A 23,178-nucleotide genomic window follows, 5' to 3' on the forward strand; every position below is an offset into this window, starting at 1 on the left:
CAGATTGGTCCCCTTCATCTTTATTGAGAGTATGAAAAAAAGTTTAATTGTGGAACTGTGATTTTTTTCACGATAGTAGCCCAAAAATGGGTAAAAACTGATTAAAAATGGAAAAATCTTCAAAATTGCGTACTTTCAGAGGGCTGTAGCAAAAAAAGAAGCGCACCACCATATGATTTTTTCTTCACCAATTTGTTCGGGTGGGGGACAGAAGGATTTCATATATGAATATAGTTGCCTTGTAAGAGCTGAAAAATAGGCACATATCTACCTTGATCAGTCATGTTAATTTCATGAAAATATTTTAAAACGGTGATCGAGAAATTCAGCTGGAAGGAAGGACACGTCATGCACGTCATGGTTGTAAGTGAATTAATATTCAAAGGCGCTTTATATAGTTATTGGGTCAATTTGCATGGGAGAAAAAAAACTTTATTCAGTCTAGACTAGCCTCACCCAGAGACATATATATATGTATAAAGGCTTTCCATTTTGCATCATATCCCACATAACTTTTTATTCACGTTAGGATACTTTAGTAAGATTTGCGTGACCTCGTTTTACGGGTCAAGAGAGGCCACATATGGACACAATTCCGAACAGCACTATATTGATATATCTTGCAGAAGAAATGAATGACAACAGTCTAGATTGATAAAGCATACATTAATCTTTATCTCAAAAACATTTTCATAGGAAAATAAGATGCACAAGTTTGTTTTTTTCTTCAATTAATTCAGCAGTGGTTGCAGACGAAATGTCAGTCATGTGTAAAGGAAAGATTTCTGATTTTTTTTTTTTGTGTGTAAGTTCTTCCTTTAAAGGAGCACTAAATTCAAGTTTATCCATTTCGGTGGTGCACTTATCAATTCATGTATGATTTTTTTTATATAGGTCAACATTTCTTTCAGAGTTCTCTGGACTTTTCAATAAAATTAACATATTTTCTTTTGACCATAAATAGGGTCACAAGAGTCTAAAAAACGTCAATTGTGGGGTTATTTGGGCAAGATAAAAGGCATCACGCATATGAACAGAATCAGGGGATATTTTTCTTTCTATATATTAACAAAAGAAGGCAATATGCACTTACCTTTTAAGGTTCATGTGGACCCTATGGCTAAAATTTCACCTCAAAATTTACTCTGAGTACTTACAGACAAATCTGCGCATCTGTAAAAAATTTCAGGCATAGCATGCCCTAGATAAATAAATTTCAAATATGTTTTATGTTTTAGAAAAATAAAAACTTACCAGGATTTTGCTGTGCACTTTTTTTCATTCCTCCAGAAGGTGCCAAAATAAACTAAGTTGGGAAACAGGTTTGAGAACTTCCCCACAGGTAATAATTGAAGTGAGCTGTATTGCTTGACATGGACATGAGATGGACAATAGATACCTGACAATAATTGGTTATTTAAACTGTGTACCTGAGTGGACCATATCAAGGTAAACTCAACTGTTTGTTAATTTTATCATCTTCTGCAGGGATGGAAAAAAGTGTACGGCAAAATCCAATTAAGTAATGAATTTTCTAAATCATACATTGCATTTGAATTCTATTTATCTAGGGCATGCTATGCCTTAAAACTTTTCCAGATGCACAGGTTTGCCTGTACTCAGAGTAAATTTTGAGGTGAAAATACGGCCATTTTAGCCATAGGGTCCACATGAACCTTAATTTAAGGCTTTATGTTTTTTTTTATATAACATTGTCTTATAATATTTTCAGAATGATTTTTTCATCGTCATCAGCATTCACCAATGGCACATAAATTGTGTTATCATGAAAACAAGAGAATTTTAATAGGGTTTTTATTTATAAAAATTTTTTTATTAATAAATATAAATAAATATGATCTCAGAGGGCAAACATTGGAAATCGTTCGTAATTGTGTCCAGTCGTAATTGCGTCCTGTGGGGCTATTGTTTTCCTCTCCCAACTTTCTATTTTTATACACTCACAAACACTGCTATGCCTATGTTGACGTCCTATGTTGTTTTGTTGTATATATGGACCATAATTTGCTATTGGGCTCGTTTCCTATAACGATAGAAAAGTGATAAAAATGTGTATTACTGTAAGAAAAGTTGTAACTACATCTAAAGATGCCTTTATTTTTATCAACATACAAGTGTATGCTACTCTTCCCTAGAAAAAAAATTGAAATTAACAAATTTCAAAGATTATACGACCGTATTTTTGTGTCGTTTCTCGCGTTACTTTTCGCTTCCGAAGTGCATAACGCTGACTGATTTATAGATAATCGTCACCGGCAAATTCGTAACTTTTGCTTTCAAATAATAAAGAACATCGACCAATAAGAATAGTCAGAAGAAAATGCCGAGAACTATAAGTATTTCTGTAGCAGGTGTAAGAACACTAGCGTTACTTTGGTTTCCAATTTCGTAACGCAAATTTTAGATGATGTAATCTAAATAAAATTGAGAATGGAAATGGGGAATGTGTCAAAGAGACAACAACCCGACCAAATAAAAAACAACAGCAGAGGGTCACCAACAGGTCTTCAATGTAGCGAGAAATTCCCGCACCCGGAGGCGTCCTTCAGCTGGCCCCTAAATAAATATATACTAGTCCAGTGCTTTGTTGTAATAGAATTCTTTATAACAATATGCAAATATGAACTCTCGCGAGATGTTTAAACAGGTAAATCAGAGATGATTTACATTCTAGATTTGTTCTTCGTAATAATTAAGTTAGAAAATGACGTTATCGTTATGCGTTACATTTCACCATGTTCACACGAAACAGAAGTCCAGTTATTTCCTTTTTTTTTTTTATTAAAATTGTTTTTGTTGTTAAGTTCTAATCATTTCCGGTCATACGTGAAACATGTGACTAACATGTGATCAAGCCCTTACGGCCGGATATTTGAAATACTAGGTCTAAACATTGTTTTTGTTTCCAACGGGATGTTAGCAAACATAATCTGTAGACTTGTTTCGTCTTGTTTAAAAAAGGAAAATACAATTTTCAAAGAGATTGTGCCGGGGGTCTATTATTTTTCCTATGTGCATATATAATGTAACATACGATCTTGTGTGAAAATAAATGCCCAATGACTTGACAAAATCGATTTCAGATTTGACAGACGTTATATAACACACTTCGTTTCCGGATAACGATGTAAAGGGTCCTTGGAAAATTCAATCGACATTACGTCTCTTAATCATTGTGCCGATGCTCGTTGGATTGATTTTGCTTCAGCAGTAAATATTACTGGATATTTTAGGTGAATAAAGATAATTTAATAAAAAATACATGTTAATATACCGTTACACTTGGAATGTACACAGTTGGTATCTTTGTCACCATTTTTAATTTTATTTTTTTTATTCATGTTCTGCAAACACTTTTCAGAAACGCAATAAACTTGTCAAAACAAGCACATATTTAGGAGTTTTATAATACTGTTACATCATGTACATTTTAGATGGATTTTAAGAAAAAGTATACTGTTCAGATTATTTTAAGCAGATTTTGCAGATTTTGCAATAAAATAAAACTAAAAAAATGCTTTCGGTTTCTTATGGTTTCCTGTCGTGTTTAAAAAAAACTTTAATTTAACATTGAAAATAGATTTTAAATATTAACATGAAGCAAGTAACACTAGTAATGGTGTTCATTTATGTCTTTTGAAATATATTGTGCAAAATAAAGAAAATAAAGATTGGTTTCCTGTTTGGTTTCCTGTCACGTAAACAGTGAATTGAAATGTATTAATTTTTTCTTGAAAAACTCAATTGTTCCATTAATACTATTCTAACACCAACACAACCCACAGAATAAAAGTTAAAGTTTTAGAACTTATAAAAAAGGATACAAAAAGAAACCAAAGGCCGAATACCAAATTATGGTCCATATCCAAAGACCCATAGTAATAACGATTTTGTCCTATTATGCCGATCATTTACACTCATTTCATTAAATGCATCACTTGACTGCCACATTTTCAAGGAATGCCGAATGGGACTACTGACCTAGCTATGCAAATTACCCACGTTGACTTCACACCATCTATGGCGTAATGCTCACAACGTTGAGCGCCAACTTTAACTCAATCCAGTTTCTCTCGTATTAAAAACGTCTTATATTTGACTACCTGTAGGGTTCTACCAAAGGTAGTACCCTACACCTCGTAAAAAATATTTAAAATTTCCAAATTTCCATAAAACTTTGTTAGATAATGAAAAAAACGTTGTTTTCGCGTTACACTTTGTTACCGAATTTCCATAAAACTCGCTTGATTCGGACTAAGACCGGGGATAAATTCGTTATCTACGTTCATATCCGTAGATATGGATATTCTAACACCCTTCAGTACCCTGTATACCCTTCGGCTACGCCTCATGGTGTACTGGGGTACTTCAGAGTGTTAAAATATCCATATCTACAGATATGAACGTAGATAACTTATACTGGCCTGATGTAAAAGGGATTCAGTATATTTAATGAATGGCTATATTATCTATTTTGAATTTATTGAACCATAAAACTAATTTTTGACTCTTCACATTGAATAATCCGTGAAGCGGATTATGTAAAATATGAAGAGTCAAAAATTAGTTTTATGGTTCAATAAACATGATAAAATCAAAATAAATTATTGCCATTCATTATAAATAAATTTCTATCAAAAATAAGTCTCAAAGAACTTTTTATATTATTTATATTAACAATAATAATGTACACACATGTTGGCGTATTAATACACAACGTTGGAGTGGGCGTGTCGCCATCAAAATTGACAACATTGAAAATAAAACTAATAATTTCAACCAATCAGAAGACAGTAAATACATCAAATTTATTTATTAATTAATCACAAATGCAACACATTAAAGTCAAATAATTCAACTTGATTTTTTTTAATCAATATAACTATAGAATATTAAGAATTAACAAATTTTCTATAACATTTTAATAAATATTTTTTGTTCATTAATAAAAAATTTTAATATTAAAGTCTTTAGCAATTGTTTTTGTACATGTATCACTAATTTTCAAATAAGTATAACATAATAGGACTAGGTATTGACTATTCAGATTAAGTACAAATTTGTTTATTTAACAATAATCACCCTTTTGATGTCTATAAGTGTTTGACAGGAGTTTTGCATCAATTACTGTTTTTCATGCCAGGGTTGTCATTTTTGCCAAAATTCTGTTTGTCAAATGTATCAATTGCGCCACAATTTGAAACTCATTTGCGCCTATTTCACCTGCATGACCTGTACACATATCTATCATACTAATTAATGATAAATATACATGTATTTATTCTTATTTTTGGCTAATAACATGTATAAAGTATCATTCATGAAATTATTGTTACAAATGTACACTAATGTCTATACTGAAGGAATGTATTCAAACCAACCGATGGACATTTATTATTAAAAGTGTTCAGTAAAGAATTTAAGAAAAATCAATTTGAGATTTAACCAATAATGGAGCAGAGGTATTCCAAAAGAATTACAATAAACTGTTAAATACATCCCATCCTTCAACACATGTGGGTTTTTTTTTACAAAAAAGAGAAGCTACAAGCAGTCTCAGGGGTACTTTTTGTACAATTAATCTTTAATAAGACTTTATTTACTTGATATCAATCAGTAAATAAAATATAGTTATTTAAGTTGAATAATCTCTCCTTAATTTTATCAAAAATTTACTTGCATTATAAGTAATTTTTGTCGAGCCTGCAACTTTTGTTGCAGAAAGCTCGACATAGGGATAGTGATCCGGCGGCGGCGGCTACGGTGGCGGCGGCGGTGTTAGCTCACTTCTTAAAAGCTTTATATTTTAGAAGGTGGAAGACCTTGATGCTTCATACTTTGTATGTAGATGCCTCATGTTACGAAGTTTCCGTCAGTTACATGTCCAATGTCCTTGACCTCATTTTCATGGTTCAGTGACCACTTGAAAAAAAAAGTTCAGATTTTTTGTAATGTTGAATTCGCTCTTATTATAAATAATAGGATAACTATATTTGGTATGTGCGTACCTTGCAAGGTCCTCATGCCCGTCAGACAGTTTTCACTTGACCTCGACCTCATTTCATGGCTCAGTGAACAAGGTTAAGTTTTGGTGGTCAAGTCCATATCTCAGATACTATAAGCAATAGGGCTAGTATATTCGGTGTATGGAAGGACTGTAAGGTGTACATGTCCAACTGGCAGGTGTCATCTGACCTTGACCTCATTTTCATGGTTCAGTGGTTATAGTTAAGTTTTTGTGTTTTGGTCTGTTTTTCTCATACTTTATGCAATAGGTCTACTATATTTGTTGTATGGAATGTACGGTGAACATGTCTAGCGGACAGATGTAATCTGACCTTGACCTCATTTTCATGGTTCAGTGGTCAAAGTTAAGTTTTTCAGTTTTGGTCTTTTTATCTGATACTATACGCCATAGGTCAATTATATTTAGTGTATGGAAATATTTTATGATTTATATATTAGTCACGCAGGTTTTATTTGACCTTGACCTCATTTTCACAGTTCATTGCTCAGTGTTAAGTTTTTGTGTTTTGGTCTATTTTTCTTAAACTATAAGTATTAGGTCAACTATATTTGTTTTATGGAAGCATTGTTAGCTGTACATGTCAGCCTGGCATGGTTCATTGGTCTTTGTTTAGTTATCTTGGTTAATGTAACGTTTATGTGACAGTTGTAATAAAGCTTTAAACTATCAACATAATATCAATGATTAGTAAAGAAGGCGAGACATTTCAGTGTGTGCACTCTTGTTTTTTTAAATCCCAAAAATATCTCAAGTTATGAGATGTAAAATCATGCCTTTAACAATTTTTCATGAAAGTAGGCCGGTGGGATGGGAGGGGCTTGTAAATGAATGTTCTGAAGATAACAGACAAATGAGACTTTCAGTTTCATTGTCCATGAAATTTCACTTAAACCATTTGTAAAGACATCTGCAAAGGACAGACAATTCAAAATTCTGTTAGAGCATAGAAGTTCTAAGAATTCAAGAAAAGAAGATAGGATGATTTTTTTTACTTGTACACGTAAAAAAAAATCTGAATGTCTAAGGGACATAACTAGGCCAATTTTATTTTTTTACCTATACAAGTAAATAAAATACACTTGTATAAGAAGCCTACAAATTTACTTATAAAAGTATATTAATATTTACTTCTTCAAGTAAATAAAAATTACTTGTACAAGCAGTACCCCTGACTGGCAAACCACAACATAATAAAATAGTTAATACAGTACCCAACAATGCCCAAAGGAGTCCGAATATGTGACAAATTCCAAAACCTCATCTTAAGTATAATCCTTAAGTTTCAGTATAAAAATAATATTATGTTGAAGTTCAATGTCAACAAAATATAATTGTTTTGTATTTAGCACAAAACTGCCCTTACTCAGGGGAAGGGCTTGGTAAAACCTCACTCTTCCCCAGTTTCTCAGCCTCATACAAAAAAGTGTTTTCCTGACATTGACCTTAGATATTGTGTATTTATATACTCTTGATAATGAAACTTAAAGTTGAATAAGTTAAATAAATGTTTTTTGAAATAGAAAATAATCTAATTTGGAGCCAATAATCCATCTGTGTCTTATACCATTTGGTGCATGCTCTGGCCTTGCGGTCATAAAACTTTCGAGTTGTTTTTTTGTATTCATACTCGAAAATCAACCAATCAAAATGCTGGATTTCATGTTTTGAGCATGGTTTTTATGCTCCAAGCACTGAGCAAAGTTTTATGACTTCAACCCCTGATTTGATATATATGTACATGATACACTGCCTGCGAAATTTAAAAAACTATTTGTTTCAACACTTGCCCCATTGTCATGATTGTACCATGATTTTGCGTGCATCTTCTTGTCTTAAATTTTTTTAATCAATCCACATTAAACATGTTAAACAGAGACTATTAAAATGTTTGCAATCAACACTTAATTGTTTAACTACTAAAATATGAAAAAGACTTGTGAATATATATCTGAAACGTGAACATAATTATATAATGTTCTGGCTTAAAGATTTTATAAACCCTGCAAGAATTGGTATATATAGAGAGAATATCATATGGCTTTTTCAATATCGCATCCTTATCAACCCGAGACACCAATATAATCCCAAGAGCTCTGCTCGAGGGATTATATTGGTTGAGGTTTGATACGTACGGTGTGTGATATTGAAAAAGCCATATGATATACACTTTATTATATATACATATACCTCAAGTAGATGTTTTTTTATGTGACATGACGTCATACAGATAAGGAGGTTTGAAATGACGTCATACAGATTATAGGTTTGACATGACGTCATACAGATTAGGGATTTGAAAACCTTTGCAACAGTGACTGCAATCGATGACGTGACGTCATACAGATTAAAGGTGTGATAAAGCTTTTGTAACCGTGCTGTTATCGATATCATCACGGGTGGCTGATACAGCAAGCTTGCCAATGATTGTATTACACATACAATTTATCTGTATTTACTACTAAGTATATAATAAATGTGTATACGTTAAAAGACTAAAGCATTTATACATGGAGTTATTTGACCTTAAATTAATAATTACACAAAACTTCTATGACAAACATCTAGAATTCAGACAGACAAGACATTTGGTCTGGTGGAGAGTATCTTTGGCAATCATACCACATCCTATTTTTATACAGTTATTTAATGTGGTATGAACATATAGATAAATGGTCATGAATACTTAAATTTACAGACAATGAGAAAAAGTATTTTCCAATCACTACTCAAAAGCCTGTGCTAAAATCCAGTAGTTATAATTTGCATGTTGATAATTTTGCAATAGATTTAGCTCAAACATCGCAAATCCAACCTGCATTCTTACAGGGTTTCTCAGGTGACCTTGCAACCTAACCTCAGTGAAAAGGACCTGTGAGTGACTTTTAACATGTTTAATAAACTGCTTTACTCAGCGCAGCTAGATATATACAAGGGGCAAACATTTTGTTTATTCTACCCACCTCTTTTACCCCCCAAAAATAACATAAGAATTAAGTTTCTTTTTTGTACGCCTGGAAAAAATTTACTAAAGGATTAAACACATTTTTTCTAGAGGTTATTGATGTGTAAACCGGGGTGATTAACTCACAAACTGAATAAAAGTCCGAAGGACTTTTATGTTGAGTTTGTGAGTAAGAGCCCCGGTTTACACATCAATAACCTCTAGAAAAAATGTGTTTAATCCTTATAATTCTTCAGCCAAACATTTTTTTTGTTGATGGCTACTTAAGACTTACCATCAAAAGCACAATGGCAAGTCGTAACTTAGGAGTACGCCGCCATCTTGACTTTTTAAAAACCATAAATGTCCGATAAATACAACGGAATCTTAAATGAAATAGCACTTACCTCAAAAACTTCATTTTAATTAAATTTTATCCGAATTTGAAGCGTACACGTAACGAAATAATCTTTCACTTGAAAATTTCCATTCGTATGACGTCGTGTTTTGCCATGACGTAAATTCGCCAAATCCGCGGAATTTTATTAAATTTAATTTTTGTACATTTTCGAAGCTTTAGTGCAATAAATTTATTTCATTTTTTGTTATATATGCACTGGAATAGTCACAACTGTTATGCAATTGTTTTTTAATCTCAATTTGCTGAAAATCCCGGGATCACTGCAAGCTTGTGTATCACGCATGAATAGATTACAAAAGTAGTTTCGGAAACATGGTTTATCGAAGTGTAAACTTAGAGAAAAATTCTAATTGACCAATCCAATTCAAGTATTTATAGATATGCAAGTCATATAAGAATTATAGTCGTATATTGGTATGATGTCGGTTTCGTTGTCGGTGTCGTCCATAGACAGTTGGTTTCCAGACAATAACTTTAGTATAAGTAAATAGAAATCTATGAAATTTAAACGTAAAGTTTATCACCACAAAATGAAGGTTGAGATTGATTTTGGGGGTTATAGTTCCATCAGTTTAGGAATAATGGTCCAAAAAGGGGGAAAAACAAAGGGATGGTAAAAATTAGCCTTGGGGGATTATGGCCCGTTTTGTAATTATGGGCAAAAAGGGGAAAAAACAAGGGTGATCTGATTAATGGACAATTACTGTGAAAGTACTTTAATTCGTGGGTATCAATTTTCGTGGTTTGAGCAATATTTACATGTTCGTGGGTTTTTAAATTCGTGGATTTTAGTTTTCTAAAAATTGAAAAATTAAAGCCTTTAGAAACGAAGGTTACAAATAGTCTGGATTGAAGGAAATTGCAAAGTAAACATTGACTCGTGTAAATCGTAGTGATAACACTAATTAACCCACGATAAAGTGATCAACAGATTAAAGACCATCAAAGGTGTTCATTAGGCCATAAACATGTCACCTGAAGAAAACAGTAACATAAACAAATGCTATAAACGTATCTTGAATTGTCAAATTATTCTAATCAAAATCAAGCCCAGCATGAAATTATTATTTCCCATATGTACGAGAACTACATGAACTATGAGGATATAAAATGAACACTTTATCATACTAGCATATCAATACCGGAAATCTGACTTTCATCGATCAAAAATATTTTTTATGAGCATTAAAAGATCAAAGTTGTACAGTTTAGGTTATTAAAGATTAAATGGGTATAATCCTGCATGCGGTTGTAGTTCTGTGACTGCTATTGCCGTTATTCAATATATTTTCTAGATCATATCAGTAGTCAAACCTACCGATGAGGATCCGTCATTTCTTGATTTGGACAATGGTTGTTTTATTTCGTTGGACACTTAAATTCGTGGATAAAGTCATCAACGAAAACCACGAAAATTGGTACCCCACGAATAAAAGTACTTTCACAGTAGTTAAATACAAATTATACATTTGTAATTTTAAGCAGTGTAATGGAGATAATTCAAACACAACATTTTGAATTACCTCCCTTCCACTGCATTTAAATTATGTATACAGAAATGTTGTATTGTCTTAGTTGTGATAAGCTTTTTATCACACGAACAGTAGAATTTTATTACATAATCTGAAAGATGAAACCTTGAACTTTACAGGAAAAATACTCCCACTGCTGGGAAAAATCTGTTAAGAAAGTATCAGTTCATTATGTAAAGCCATTATTATAGCATTTTTTCAACTAAAATAGAATTTTCAGCTAAATGATAGCATCAAAGGCATAAACCTTGCTACTTAAAAGAAGCAAAAAGTTCATTTTTTTTCAATTTTCCTAATTAAAAGATATTATTTAAAACCTTTGTGTTTAAAATTTTGAAAAAAAACTACAAAATCCCAATTTGTGACAAAACTTTGAATTTGCTACTCAAATAAGTGATTTAAATATCACTTATTTCAGTAAGTCCCCTGACTGTTAAAGTTCATGGTAGATGGGCTTCTGATGAGAAGAAACCAAATGACACAGTAGTAAACAATTATTGGTCACCCACTATGGCGTTTAACAATGAGCAAAGCTCATACGATACCACATAGTCAGCTTTAAAAGGCCCTGAAATGACAATGTAAAACAATTCAGACAAGAAAACTAACAGACTAATTTATGTACAAAAAATTAGCGGAAAGCAAAAATCAAATTATATGTAACACATATAAACAAATGACAACCACTGCATAACAGACTCCCTAACTTGGGACAGGCTCATATACATACAGAATGTGGCGTGATAAGTGTCATTTGTTTCCAGTAAAAAATAAATATTCTTATAACTACAAGTCGTTGACTGGATCTTTAAAATTGTATCAGGTTTCTTGATTATTTATGACTTCTTATGATTAAGTTGGTGATGATAAAACATACAAGATGTAACTGATATAAATTACTTGCATACGTTAATTTGTAGGAATTTTATTTTCTTGTAAGGTTTTAATTAACAGGTCTGAATTATCTCCCCTTATGCCTCCTTGAAAATTTATACAAATAATTTTTTTAGAACCTTTGAAATTCTCAATTTTCAAGAGGTCAAATTATGCCACACATATACATATTTAATGGTTCACTTGCAATTTTTTTTTTAAATTAGAGATTTAAGCATGTTAAGTATTAGGCAATGAGTGTTAAAATAATCTAGACAGAATGGCCCCTCAAAATGCTCCCTAGCAAACCTGCAAACTGTCACTATTTGCTGGGAATTTCCCTCTAACATAGAGGCTCCCAAATTAAAATTTTGAAAGAGCAATTTTATCCACAATTTTAAACAAAAGAATATATAAACAATTCCCCCAAGTTTCATGCAAATTGATGGTTAAAACATTTTTGAGTTAATGTCCGACATGTTGAGGACAGATGGTTGGACAGACAGATGGACTTAATTAAGTCTGAAAATAAAAACACATTTTTATGATAAATGCATTTTTTTACTTCTGTATAAGAAATGATAAGCATGCATGGTAAGTCGAAAAACAAAATACGACTTGTTTATGTCTAAGCTTTGACTGATTGCCACTCTTTAATCATGTAATATAAAATGGCTATACTATCAATGTCATATGGTACATTTACACTTTTTGAATTATTTGATATGATTTGATATATTTTCAAAAGATTTGTTAAAATTGTATTATAATGTTATACTTGAATTGTAGACAATGGTCAATGATGGTAGACATGAAAGATGTAAAAATGGACAAAAATGCACCTAACAGATCAAAATTTGTAAATCATCAGTAATCATGGCAAGTTCATCTTCCTCAGCAGTACCAGGGTTATGTCTGACAAATTATGCAAGAATAGGCCATGCAGCACAACAGCTGTTTCCTGATATTCTCCAGGAGCTTATTACAATTAAAGAACCTCCTCATAGGTTATCAGCTGATGTCAACACAAACAAGTACCTGGCAAAAAACTTAAATCCCCCTGAATTGTTATTGATAAACGATGTTGCGACAAATGGGTATGCAAACTTTGACATACCATTTATTTACAAATTAATAAGAAATTTAAATCTGGTACCTCCACCTACATTAGGATGGACCCATCCTACTGCTCCCTGTCTAACAGAAGTCACACCAGGAGATGACATTGAAAGAATTAGAAGATTCAGAAATGAAACTCTTCACAGAGGTAATGCACAAGTCACAGATACAGAATTATCTCAGATCTTTACACAGTTTAAGGACATTGGTGGCAGACTAGAGACCTACATGGGAAAACAAACAGGAGAGTTTGTAGACAAGTTTGTGGATTTGGAAACGTGCTGTATGGATGAGGATACACGTACCATGTATATAGAGAGGCTTGATAGGTTAAAGAAAAGTGATGAAGATTGTAAAAAAAGATTGAGTGCTCTTGAAGAAGATGTTGACGCATTGAAAGAGAAAAGTAAGTAAATTTAAAAAAAATAAATTAAATTAAGATAAATGCAATTCAGCAGTATTGTACACATGGTACAGGGGGTTTAGTCCATCTGGAACCCATTACGTACGTTCTCTAAGATATAGAACAAACTTTTAACATTAATTTTCATTAAATCTTTAAAACATTTAGTGCTGTATTTTCTTGTACATCATATGTTTTATATTGTCCTAGCTTGAGTCTATTAAAGTGTTTTTTTTTTTATATACATAGTATTATAATGGGTTAAAAATATTTTTCTAAAATGGGTATTGACAATTTTAATTTTTGCTAAAATTGGTAAAAAATCACAAATGAATCAGGCGCTAAAATGAGTTCTATCTAGGCGCTAAAACTTCTGATATTTTTTTGCTCAAATTTCCTATCAACATGATCAATGCGCTAAAATGTCCTCTGCCTATATATAACGATTTAGTTTGATATATTTGGTATATATATTGGTATATTAGAATAACTTGGATTTGCTTTTATTCAACTTCAAAAAAATTTTTGTGTCATATATTGGCATGAGTGGTATGACCTTGTCTTCGTCTTTGTTGTTGTTTGTGTTGTCTAAAGACATTTATGTTTCTGGGACAATGACTTTAGTTAAAGTGAAAAATCCCTTTGAATTTTACCAGAGGGTTAAATACCACAAAGGGAAGGTTGGGATTGTTTTTGGGGGTTATTGTACATTGTACCAACAGTTTAGAAATAAGCGGCCATAAAAGGGTAAAAAACAAGCAAATTTTGTAGTTTCCAGACCATAACTTGTGTGTAAGTGTATGGATCTCTTTAAAATTGTACCATAAATATGGTTTCATATCACAATGGGAAGACTGAGTATGAGATTGGGGGTAATTACTCAAAATGTTCAGGATAAGGGGCCTGAAAGAAAGGGGACAAAAACAAGTTTTTTTTCTAGTTTCCGGCAGGGTTGGCAAAACCCTTGGTTTTATGAGTATTACCCAGCCCAGTGGGAAATACTGGGAAAACCCGGGTTTTACAGGGTTTTACTGGGTTTTAGTGGTTAATACTGGGCAATAATGGGTAATACAAAATACTGGTCTGAATTTAAAACACAAATGTTATACATTTAAAATATATATATATAACCTTTTATGTTTGCTTGAATTAGTAAAACTGTAAATATAAAGCAAAAAAAAAATGTTTTTAAACAAAGATAACTCCTATAGATAAAGAATTAACAAACAAACAAAAAACTTCTAATTTCCTTGAAATTGAATATATTTATCTTTCAATTATCTATTTACTTATTTATTTATTTTTTTTCTTTCTTTTTTTTTTCTTTTCTTTTCTTTTTTTTTGTTTTTTTGTTTTTCATAATTTTGAATTCAAAATAATCTACAGACATACCTAAAAATATATAGCTTATATATATTTATTTTTTATTACTTCAACTACTCACATTATATATTTTTTCATAACCTGTGCATTTGTTATATTAGATAATTATGTTTTGATTATCTTAATGGTAAACTTCATTTTTAGCTCACCGGGCCCGAAGGGCCAAGTGAGCTTTTCTCATCACTTGGCGTCCGTCGTCCGTCGTCTGTCGTCCGTCGTTAACTTTTACAAAAATCTTCTCCTCTGAAACTACTGGGCCAAATTTAAACAAACTTGGCCACAATCATCATTGATGTATCTAGTTTAAAATTTGTGTTTTTTGACCCGGCCAACCAACCAAGATGGCCACCATGGCTAAAAATAGAACATGGAGGTTAAATGCATTTTTTGGTTATTACTCAAAAACCAAAGCATTTAGAGCAAATCTGACAAGGGAAAAAAATTGTTTATCTGGTCAAGATCTATCTGCCCTGAAATTTTAAGATGAATGGGACAACCTGTTGTTGGGTTGCTGCCCCTGAATTGTTGATTTTAAGAAAATTTTGCTGTTTTTGGATATTATCTTGAATATTATTATGGATAGAGATAAACTGTAAACAGCAATAATGTTCAGCAAAGTAAGATTTACAAATAAGTCAACAGGACCAAAATGGTTAGTTGACCCTTTTAGGAGTTATTGCCCTTTATAGTCAAATTTTATCCATTTTTCGTAAATCTTAGTTAACTTTTACAAAAATCTTCTCCTCTGAAACTACTGGGCCAAATTTTACTAAACATAGCCAGAATCATTATTAGGCTATCTAGTATAAAAATTGTGTTTTGTGACCGGGCAAACCTACCAAGATGGCCGCTACGGCTGAAAATAGAACATAGGGGTAAAATGCAGTTTTTGGCTTATAACTCAAAAACCAAAGCATTTAGAGCAAATCTGACAGGGGTGAAATTGTTCAGCTGGTCAAGATCTATCTGCCCTGAAATTTTTAGATGAATCGGACAACTCGTTGTTAGGTTGCTGCCCCTAAATTGGTAATTTTAAGGAAATTTTGCTGTTTTGGGTTATTATCTTGAATATTATTATAGATAGAGATAAACTGTAAACAGCAATAATGTACAGCAATTTAAGACTCAAAAATAAGTCAGAATGACCAAAATGGTCAATTGACCCCCTAAGAAGTTATTGTCCTTTATAATCAATTTTTAACAATTTTCATAAAATTTGTAAATTTTTACTAACATTGTCCACTGAAACTACACGGATAAGTTCATTATAGATAGAGATAATTGTAAGCAGCAAGAATGTTCAGTAAAGGAAGATGTACAAACACATCACAATCACCTAAACACAATTTTGTCATGAACTGTCTGCTTCCTTTGTTTAATACACATATATGCCAAGGTGAGCGACACAGGCTCTTTAGAGCCTCTAGTTTGATATTACATTTACTGATATGGTATATAATATTTTCAAATATGGAAAATTGTATGTATAATACTAACAAAAACTAACAGTTGTATATATGGACCATAATTTGCTATTGGGCTCCGTTTCCTATATATAACTATAGAAAAGTGATAAAATGTGAATTACTGTAAGAAAAGTTGTAACTACATCTAAAGATGCCATTATTTTTATCAACATACAAGTGTATGCTACTCTTCCCTAGAAAAAAAAATGAAATATACGAATTTCAAAGATTCTACAACCGTATTTTTGTGTCGTTTCTCGCGTTACTTTTTGCTTCCGAAGAGCATAACACTGGCAAATTCGTAACTTTTGCTTTCAAATAACAAAGAACATCGACCAATAAGAATAGTGAGAAGAAAATGCCGAGAACTATAAGTATTTATGTAGCAGATGTAAGAACAGTGGCGTGATTTTTGTGTCCGATTTCGTAACGCAAATTTTAGATGATGTAATCTGCTTTGTTGTAATAAAATTCTTAATAACAATATGCAAATATGAACTCTCGCGAGATGTTCAAACAGGTAAATCAGAGAGGATTTACATTCTAGTTCTGTTCTTCGTAATAATTAAGTTAGAAAATGACGTTATTGTTATGCGTTACATTTCACACGAAACAGAAGTCCAGTTATTTCCTTTTTTGGCTCACCTGGCCTAAAAGGCCAAGTGAGCTTTTCTCATCACTTGGCGTCCGTCGTCTGTCGTCCGTCGTCCGGCGTTAACTTTTACAAAAATCTTCTCCTCTGAAACTACTGAACCAATTCAAACCAAACTTCATCTGATTGATTCCTAGGGTATCTAGAATAAAGTTTGTGTTTTAATTCCCATTTCATCAAAAAACATGGCCACCATGGCTAAAAATAGTACATAGGGGTAAAATGCAGTTTTTGGCTTATAACTCAAAAACCAAAGCATTTAGAGCAAATCTGACATGGGGTAAAATTGTTAATCAGGTCAAGATCTAACTGCCCTAAAATTTTCAGATGCATCAGACAACCCATTGTTAGGTTGCTGCCCCTCCCTACTAAAAATAATCAGTGGAATTCCACTGAAATCCCACATAAATCTCACTTGGGAATTCCACTGGTTCCCACTGGAATTCCACTGGACAATTTTGTCGGGATTTTTAGAAGATTCCAGTGGAATCTCAGTGGTATCTCAGTGATATTTTTTAAAATCCCACTTGGATTCCAGTGGAATCTCAGTGATATTTTTTCAAAAATCCCACTTAGATTCCAGTGGAATCTCAGTGATATTTTTAAAATCCCAGTGTGATTCTGGGCAATTTCCACTGAAATTTCAATGGGATCCCAATGAAATTTCAATAATTCCAGTGGGATTTTAATACAAACCCAGAGAAAGTTAAATGGATTCTTCAACACTATGTGTAGTGAAATTATTTTAAATTCCAGTGAAAACAGCAGATCAATCACGTTATTTTTTCATGTCTTAAATAGTTTATTGTCTTTTTTTTGGAAATGCAAGTCATGCACATGCTTTTGTACTCACAGAGTTTAATATCAATAACTATTACTTTGCAACATTTTAATATGGACTACTAAGATGTAAACAACTGTAAAAAATGAAAAATATTTATTGAATATACAATATTTGAATCAACAAAATCAGCATACATATACAGTACAGGTAGGGACTTATTTTTATGGATGCCTTAATCCGTCTAGATGTCAGACTGGTCGGACAGTTGTCCCAGTGTAATAAACACCTGCTGTGCAATATCCAAGTGGAAGGTCGTAAATCAATCTGTACCAGCTTGATTAGAATTAAATTTTACCTGTACAGATATATTAGTATTTATGGAGGATAGATAAATGTAAAATATTGTTTTGTATTCAAAGAGAAAGAATTAAAATTAAAATTAAAATTAAAATTAAAATTAAAATTAAAATTAAATATAAAAAATAAAATTAAAATTAAATATAAGAATAAAAATTAAAATTAAATATAATTTTATTTTTTTTATAATTTGAAAATGAAATAAAGACGATTTTTAACAATATATTGTGTTGCCAATTATTTCAATAGTTTTGTGCCAATAAACTATTTTGTATTTGTATTTGTATTTGTAAACCGTAAATATTTCATCTAATTCAAAATAATAAGCCTAATAACAACCAAGACTGTTAAAAGTTAAATCAAATTGTTGAGACTTCAATCCCGTAAATTATACGAGTTTTCGTTGATGGTTATATTATTTCCCGCTTTTAACGTCCTGTTCCTTTATATGTTATTATAAGAAACTAAATTTTAAGTATAAGGCCAACATATCGTATTTATGAAATATATATCTATAGGCATTGTGAATTAAGTTATTTTCCTTTTGATACAACTTTCCCCGTCGGAGCCTCTACATCTATTCACACCTGTCAATCATTTCTCGCAAGTGAAACATTTTGGTCAGACAGATCACTCGTGCTTTCTATTTTGACATATTTCCCGTTAATCTCTTTGAAAGTCAAACAATTGGTTTCCTTTAATACAATATTTATAACGCCGAGATCATATTTCGATTCCTATTTTTTTTTTTATTTCAAATTGTTGACACTCGAGATAATATGCCTTTCTATTTTCATGTCTAAAATATTTTATGAAAATCGCGGGTGTTATAAATATATTTTACAAATTGTATCAAATCGATACACGAAAATCAAAGTTTAACCTTATATAGTTTATTGACTAAATGCACATTTATACCCCAATGGGGTTGAACGCTAGTCCTACTAGTCACGATCAGCTGTCTTTACTTTTTCGTCGTACTTCTAGTCATTTTAAAGCTCGCGCAGTCAGTTTGATTTTTTAAATCGATGTTGTATTATTTCCGAAGTTTAAAGGAGGTCTCCAAATAGATTATTTAAATGGGAATCCGGGAAATGACTGATAAAAATAAAACAAAAAAATAGTTAAAGAAGACTAAATCGTGTTTTTATTATACATGTATGTAAATCGATTAAATTTCTATTCTGGTAAATCGATCAAGAGCCTAAAACTAAAACACAATACTGTCAATCATTCCACATCAAATTTAATCATGAATGAATTTTCCCACGGTCGGTCAGTAAGGTCACCTGTGTTTACTGTTACGACATTTCCCGCCATATAAAAATCTCGTGCAGTGGACAAAATCGATCTTTAATATCTTTTATTAGCATTCCATATTATTGTGAGTGGAGTCAAGTTAAAGTTCAACCACGTGCACACGCTGTTGATCACTGATATGTGTATCATGGAATTGTCTTTTCACGGCAATTTTTTCTTTTAGATTGCTATAAAAAAATATAACATACAAGTCTCCTTTGTTACATGGATTGTGCGTAAATTAATATTATGCAAATAAGTTCGGGATTTCGGGATTAACCCTTTCGGGATCTGGGAATTCTTTTTTCGCGATGTCGGGATTTAAATTTATTTAAATTCGGGACCTTGTGACTTCGTGTTTTTAAGCCCGGGATTTCGAGATCCGGACCCCTTTTACCCCCAACCCCCAAATGCAGATCAATTATATTAATTTAGCATAATGAACAAACACGGAAATCTTAAAATAAACTTATGCGCGGGAAGAATCAATATTTTCTTCTAGTGTTATTATTTGCGTTCTATTTTAGTCATACATCTCCAACTTTCGGACAATATTTGTTTACAGTAAAAAGTAAAAACTACAAAGAATCATCAAGCTACTAATAATATACAAGTGTTGCTCACTGTAATTATTTTTATCTCGGAACTGACACAACAGACTGAATATTAAATACAAATTTTAGAAATATTTTGCATGTGACCGCGTCAAACTAAAATGTATGCAGCAGCACTTGAGATAGCATTCTGCTAATCAATGGATTTACGTGGAAAATAAATCAGTAAAATAAAAATAACCGTAAGCTTCAAGAAATAGAATACATGTAAAAATATATATGTTTAAACAATTTATGCAAACAAATAACAAAAAGATACAAAATAAAAAAAAAAACGAAAAGGAACATAAAATAAAAATAATTTTTAGGAACAAACAAAATAAATATTAACAGTTGAAATATCAAAACCATAATTAACAAAAATAGGCTATTTTTATTAAACAAAGTTTTCTCCAGTACTTCACCTGTAAAAATATTTTATGTCAAATACGATGTAGAACTAATATAATCAATAAAGTGACTGAGAGGTTAAAATTACAGGTAATCTGATTCTGAAATCAGTGAACCGTAATTTTAGCAACACGGATTAAGATGAAAGGACCATTCACACCTGGATCTTTTGTTTAATGAACATACTACCTACCATAAAAATGTCCGATTATTCATATCCGACTAGACGGATTAAGACATCCATAAAAATAAGTCCCTACCCGTACTGTATATATATACAAATAATACATTTTAAATCAAGGGAATTCAAAAACAAGTTTATTTTACAATTATCCTTTTCCTTAAATTTTTTAGGTTAAAAAATTATAATCTTTACATCACACAAATAAAATGCAGCATTGAATGGTTATATTTGTATGAATATATATATAACAGTGTCATATTTACTTCTTTCATGTGTATATTATAATTGTTATATAAAAATGATGATATACAGAAATCAATGGCTTAATTTCGTAGTCACCCATAAATCAAAATGTTACTTTGAAACTATCTTAAAAATATTTATCATGTTGTGAAGAGGTACATGATTACTTTACACCATAAGTACCGAAGTTAACCTGCATTTGTTATTATAAATGAAAATGATGTAGGTCAAACATAGTTAGTCAAGATATTTTGGAAATCATTTTTTTAATGTTTTCAAGGGACTTCACTCTTCAATAAAATACAGTTTCCTGCACTAATTCAAACTCGTCCTAGATATAATCAAGAATTGAAGATACAGTTTGTTTAAGACAGCTGGTCTATCACATCTAATATTTCACTGTTTTTTATATTTGCCATTCTTTAAACCTCTAATTTTATCGTTTATATTGATGGTCAGCTTTGTCCATAGTTGTTCATTCTGTTCTTTTTCTCCTCCAAATTTATCAAACACAGCAGCTGTTAAAAGAAAAACAAAAAACTAAACATGGATGCAGTAAGCTATATTTTCTTTTAATTTGCCTATATGCATTCCCAATCTCTTCTAGAACATATTAAATCTTTTCAGAATCTGATCCTTTCCATATACTTTTGAGTTTGCCCTATTTTTTTAACATGTAATAATAGTGTTTCAATGTTAATTTGATAAACCCTGAAATCTATTCACAACTAATTTGGTTGAAATTTGAGGTAATTGTTAAGAAGTTATACCCCAAAACATATTTTCTATCATCCATTGTGACCTTGCTAGTCATGCAATGTTGATTCCAACCTAAAACGTTCTTTGCAAAAACATTCAACTCATCGATTGTCATGACTGATCCTAAATGCACGCATGTACATTCCATTAGTTTTGAACATTTTAATGAGACTATTTGTTATGTCAATCTTACATCTTATAGCTCTCCTTTTGTTTTCAGCAACTGCTTCCTTCTTATGTTGCTGATTGCCATATAGAGTGCAGTTGTTGATCTCATACTCTGATAAAAGTGGCGCTATAAGGTTGAGGGCCAGTTTTTCTGGTGTTTTAGATGTTTTAATTATTCTATTGAGAATAACCTTTTCTAATTTCACATTGTATTTTGCTGCTCCAACATAGGCCAGTTCTGTAAATAAAAAGTTCTCTTTGATGAGATAGTACATAATGAATGTGCATGCATGTACAGGACATTTTGGACATATAAATTTTCTGATTGGCTAATATTTCTGTTTATATCATCTGATGCATTAAATTGAATTTTTAAAGAGGTACATAAATAATTTAAAATAAATATATCATATATGGTAGATATAAAAAAAAGCTCCTTGGAGACTAGTCGCTTACCAGCAATTTTATTGCACAACAGAAGAAAAAATTCCAGTGATTTGCTTTTAGGATGTATTTTTTAATTAATTGCACAATTGTATATATTTAGGGCTAATCCAGAAATAAATGTATGGGGCGAAGGAAGGCTTTTTTTTACTCCATCATGCATAAATTTTTAATTGGGTATTTCCTTAAATTGTTCCGGCAATCTTTCTAAAATAACAACCACCCATCAAATTCTAATAAAAGTACCTGCCTTCCCACCTCCCCACTACATGATTTTCTGGAATAGCCCTTAGCTATTACAGAAATCTGTATTCAAAGGAAATTAATTCTTACCTTCTTCTCCAGCACTTGATAAATCATCATCTTTGTTGTAATGGGTTTGCAGTATTGATCCTGTAACAATAGAAAAAAAATATCATTAATCTATAAATACAATATAAAATGACTTAATTATAGGCAGACAATCCCTGACCAAGATAAGATTTTATAACATATGTCATCAAGACCTAACATATATACCAAGGATTAATCAGAAGAAGCTCAAGTAACTAATTATTCCAATTCAATTTTTCTACAAAAAGGACAAATAATCCAAAACCAAATTATAAATTATAAATTATTATAATGTGTTATAAATTCTCATTTAACTTTATGCTATTGAAATAAGTCTATCTCTGCTTCAATCAATCTTATAGGAATCAAGCTACAACTGTCATTTCCTAATTACCATCAGCACTGTCATCAACAATTTCTTCCTCTGATCCTTTAGTTGTTATTACTTCAACGTCTTTTTTCTTTTCTTTTTGAATTTCTTCCTCTGATCCTTTAGTTGTTATTTCTTCAACTTGTTTCTTTTCTTTTTGAATTTCTTCCTGTCCCTTTAGAGTCTTTTTAGTCTCTTTGTTGTCTTCCTCTTTTTTCCCACAACAGGCAATCTGAATCTCAATATTTACCTCATCTGAGCATACAAAAGTTTCTGACTCGCTGCTTTCATTAAAATTACCATCCATCATTTCATGCCTGATGCTTTTTTTCTTTGGTGTAACTTTTTTCTTGGTTTTTCTTTTTTCCTTTGTCTACATTAAAAAAAAAAAAAC

General features: G+C 31.5%; 1 protein-coding gene across 1 annotated transcript in view; it reads left to right on the forward strand.

The window, feature by feature from the left end:
• The first annotated feature begins 268 nt into the window (after positions 1-268).
• Positions 269-23,178, forward strand: part of LOC139529076 (uncharacterized) — an 87,854-nt gene continuing 64,944 nt past the window's right edge. Inside the window, exons 1-2 of the mRNA XM_071325327.1 lie at positions 269-363; positions 12,606-13,341. Of these exons, the coding sequence (XP_071181428.1) occupies positions 12,693-13,341 (649 nt within the window). The 5' untranslated portion in view covers positions 269-363; positions 12,606-12,692. The remainder of the gene's footprint in view (positions 364-12,605; positions 13,342-23,178) is intronic.

Source organism: Mytilus edulis, chromosome 6 (assembly GCF_963676685.1).
Source record: "Mytilus edulis chromosome 6, xbMytEdul2.2, whole genome shotgun sequence".
NCBI lineage: Eukaryota > Metazoa > Mollusca > Bivalvia > Mytilida > Mytilidae > Mytilus > Mytilus edulis.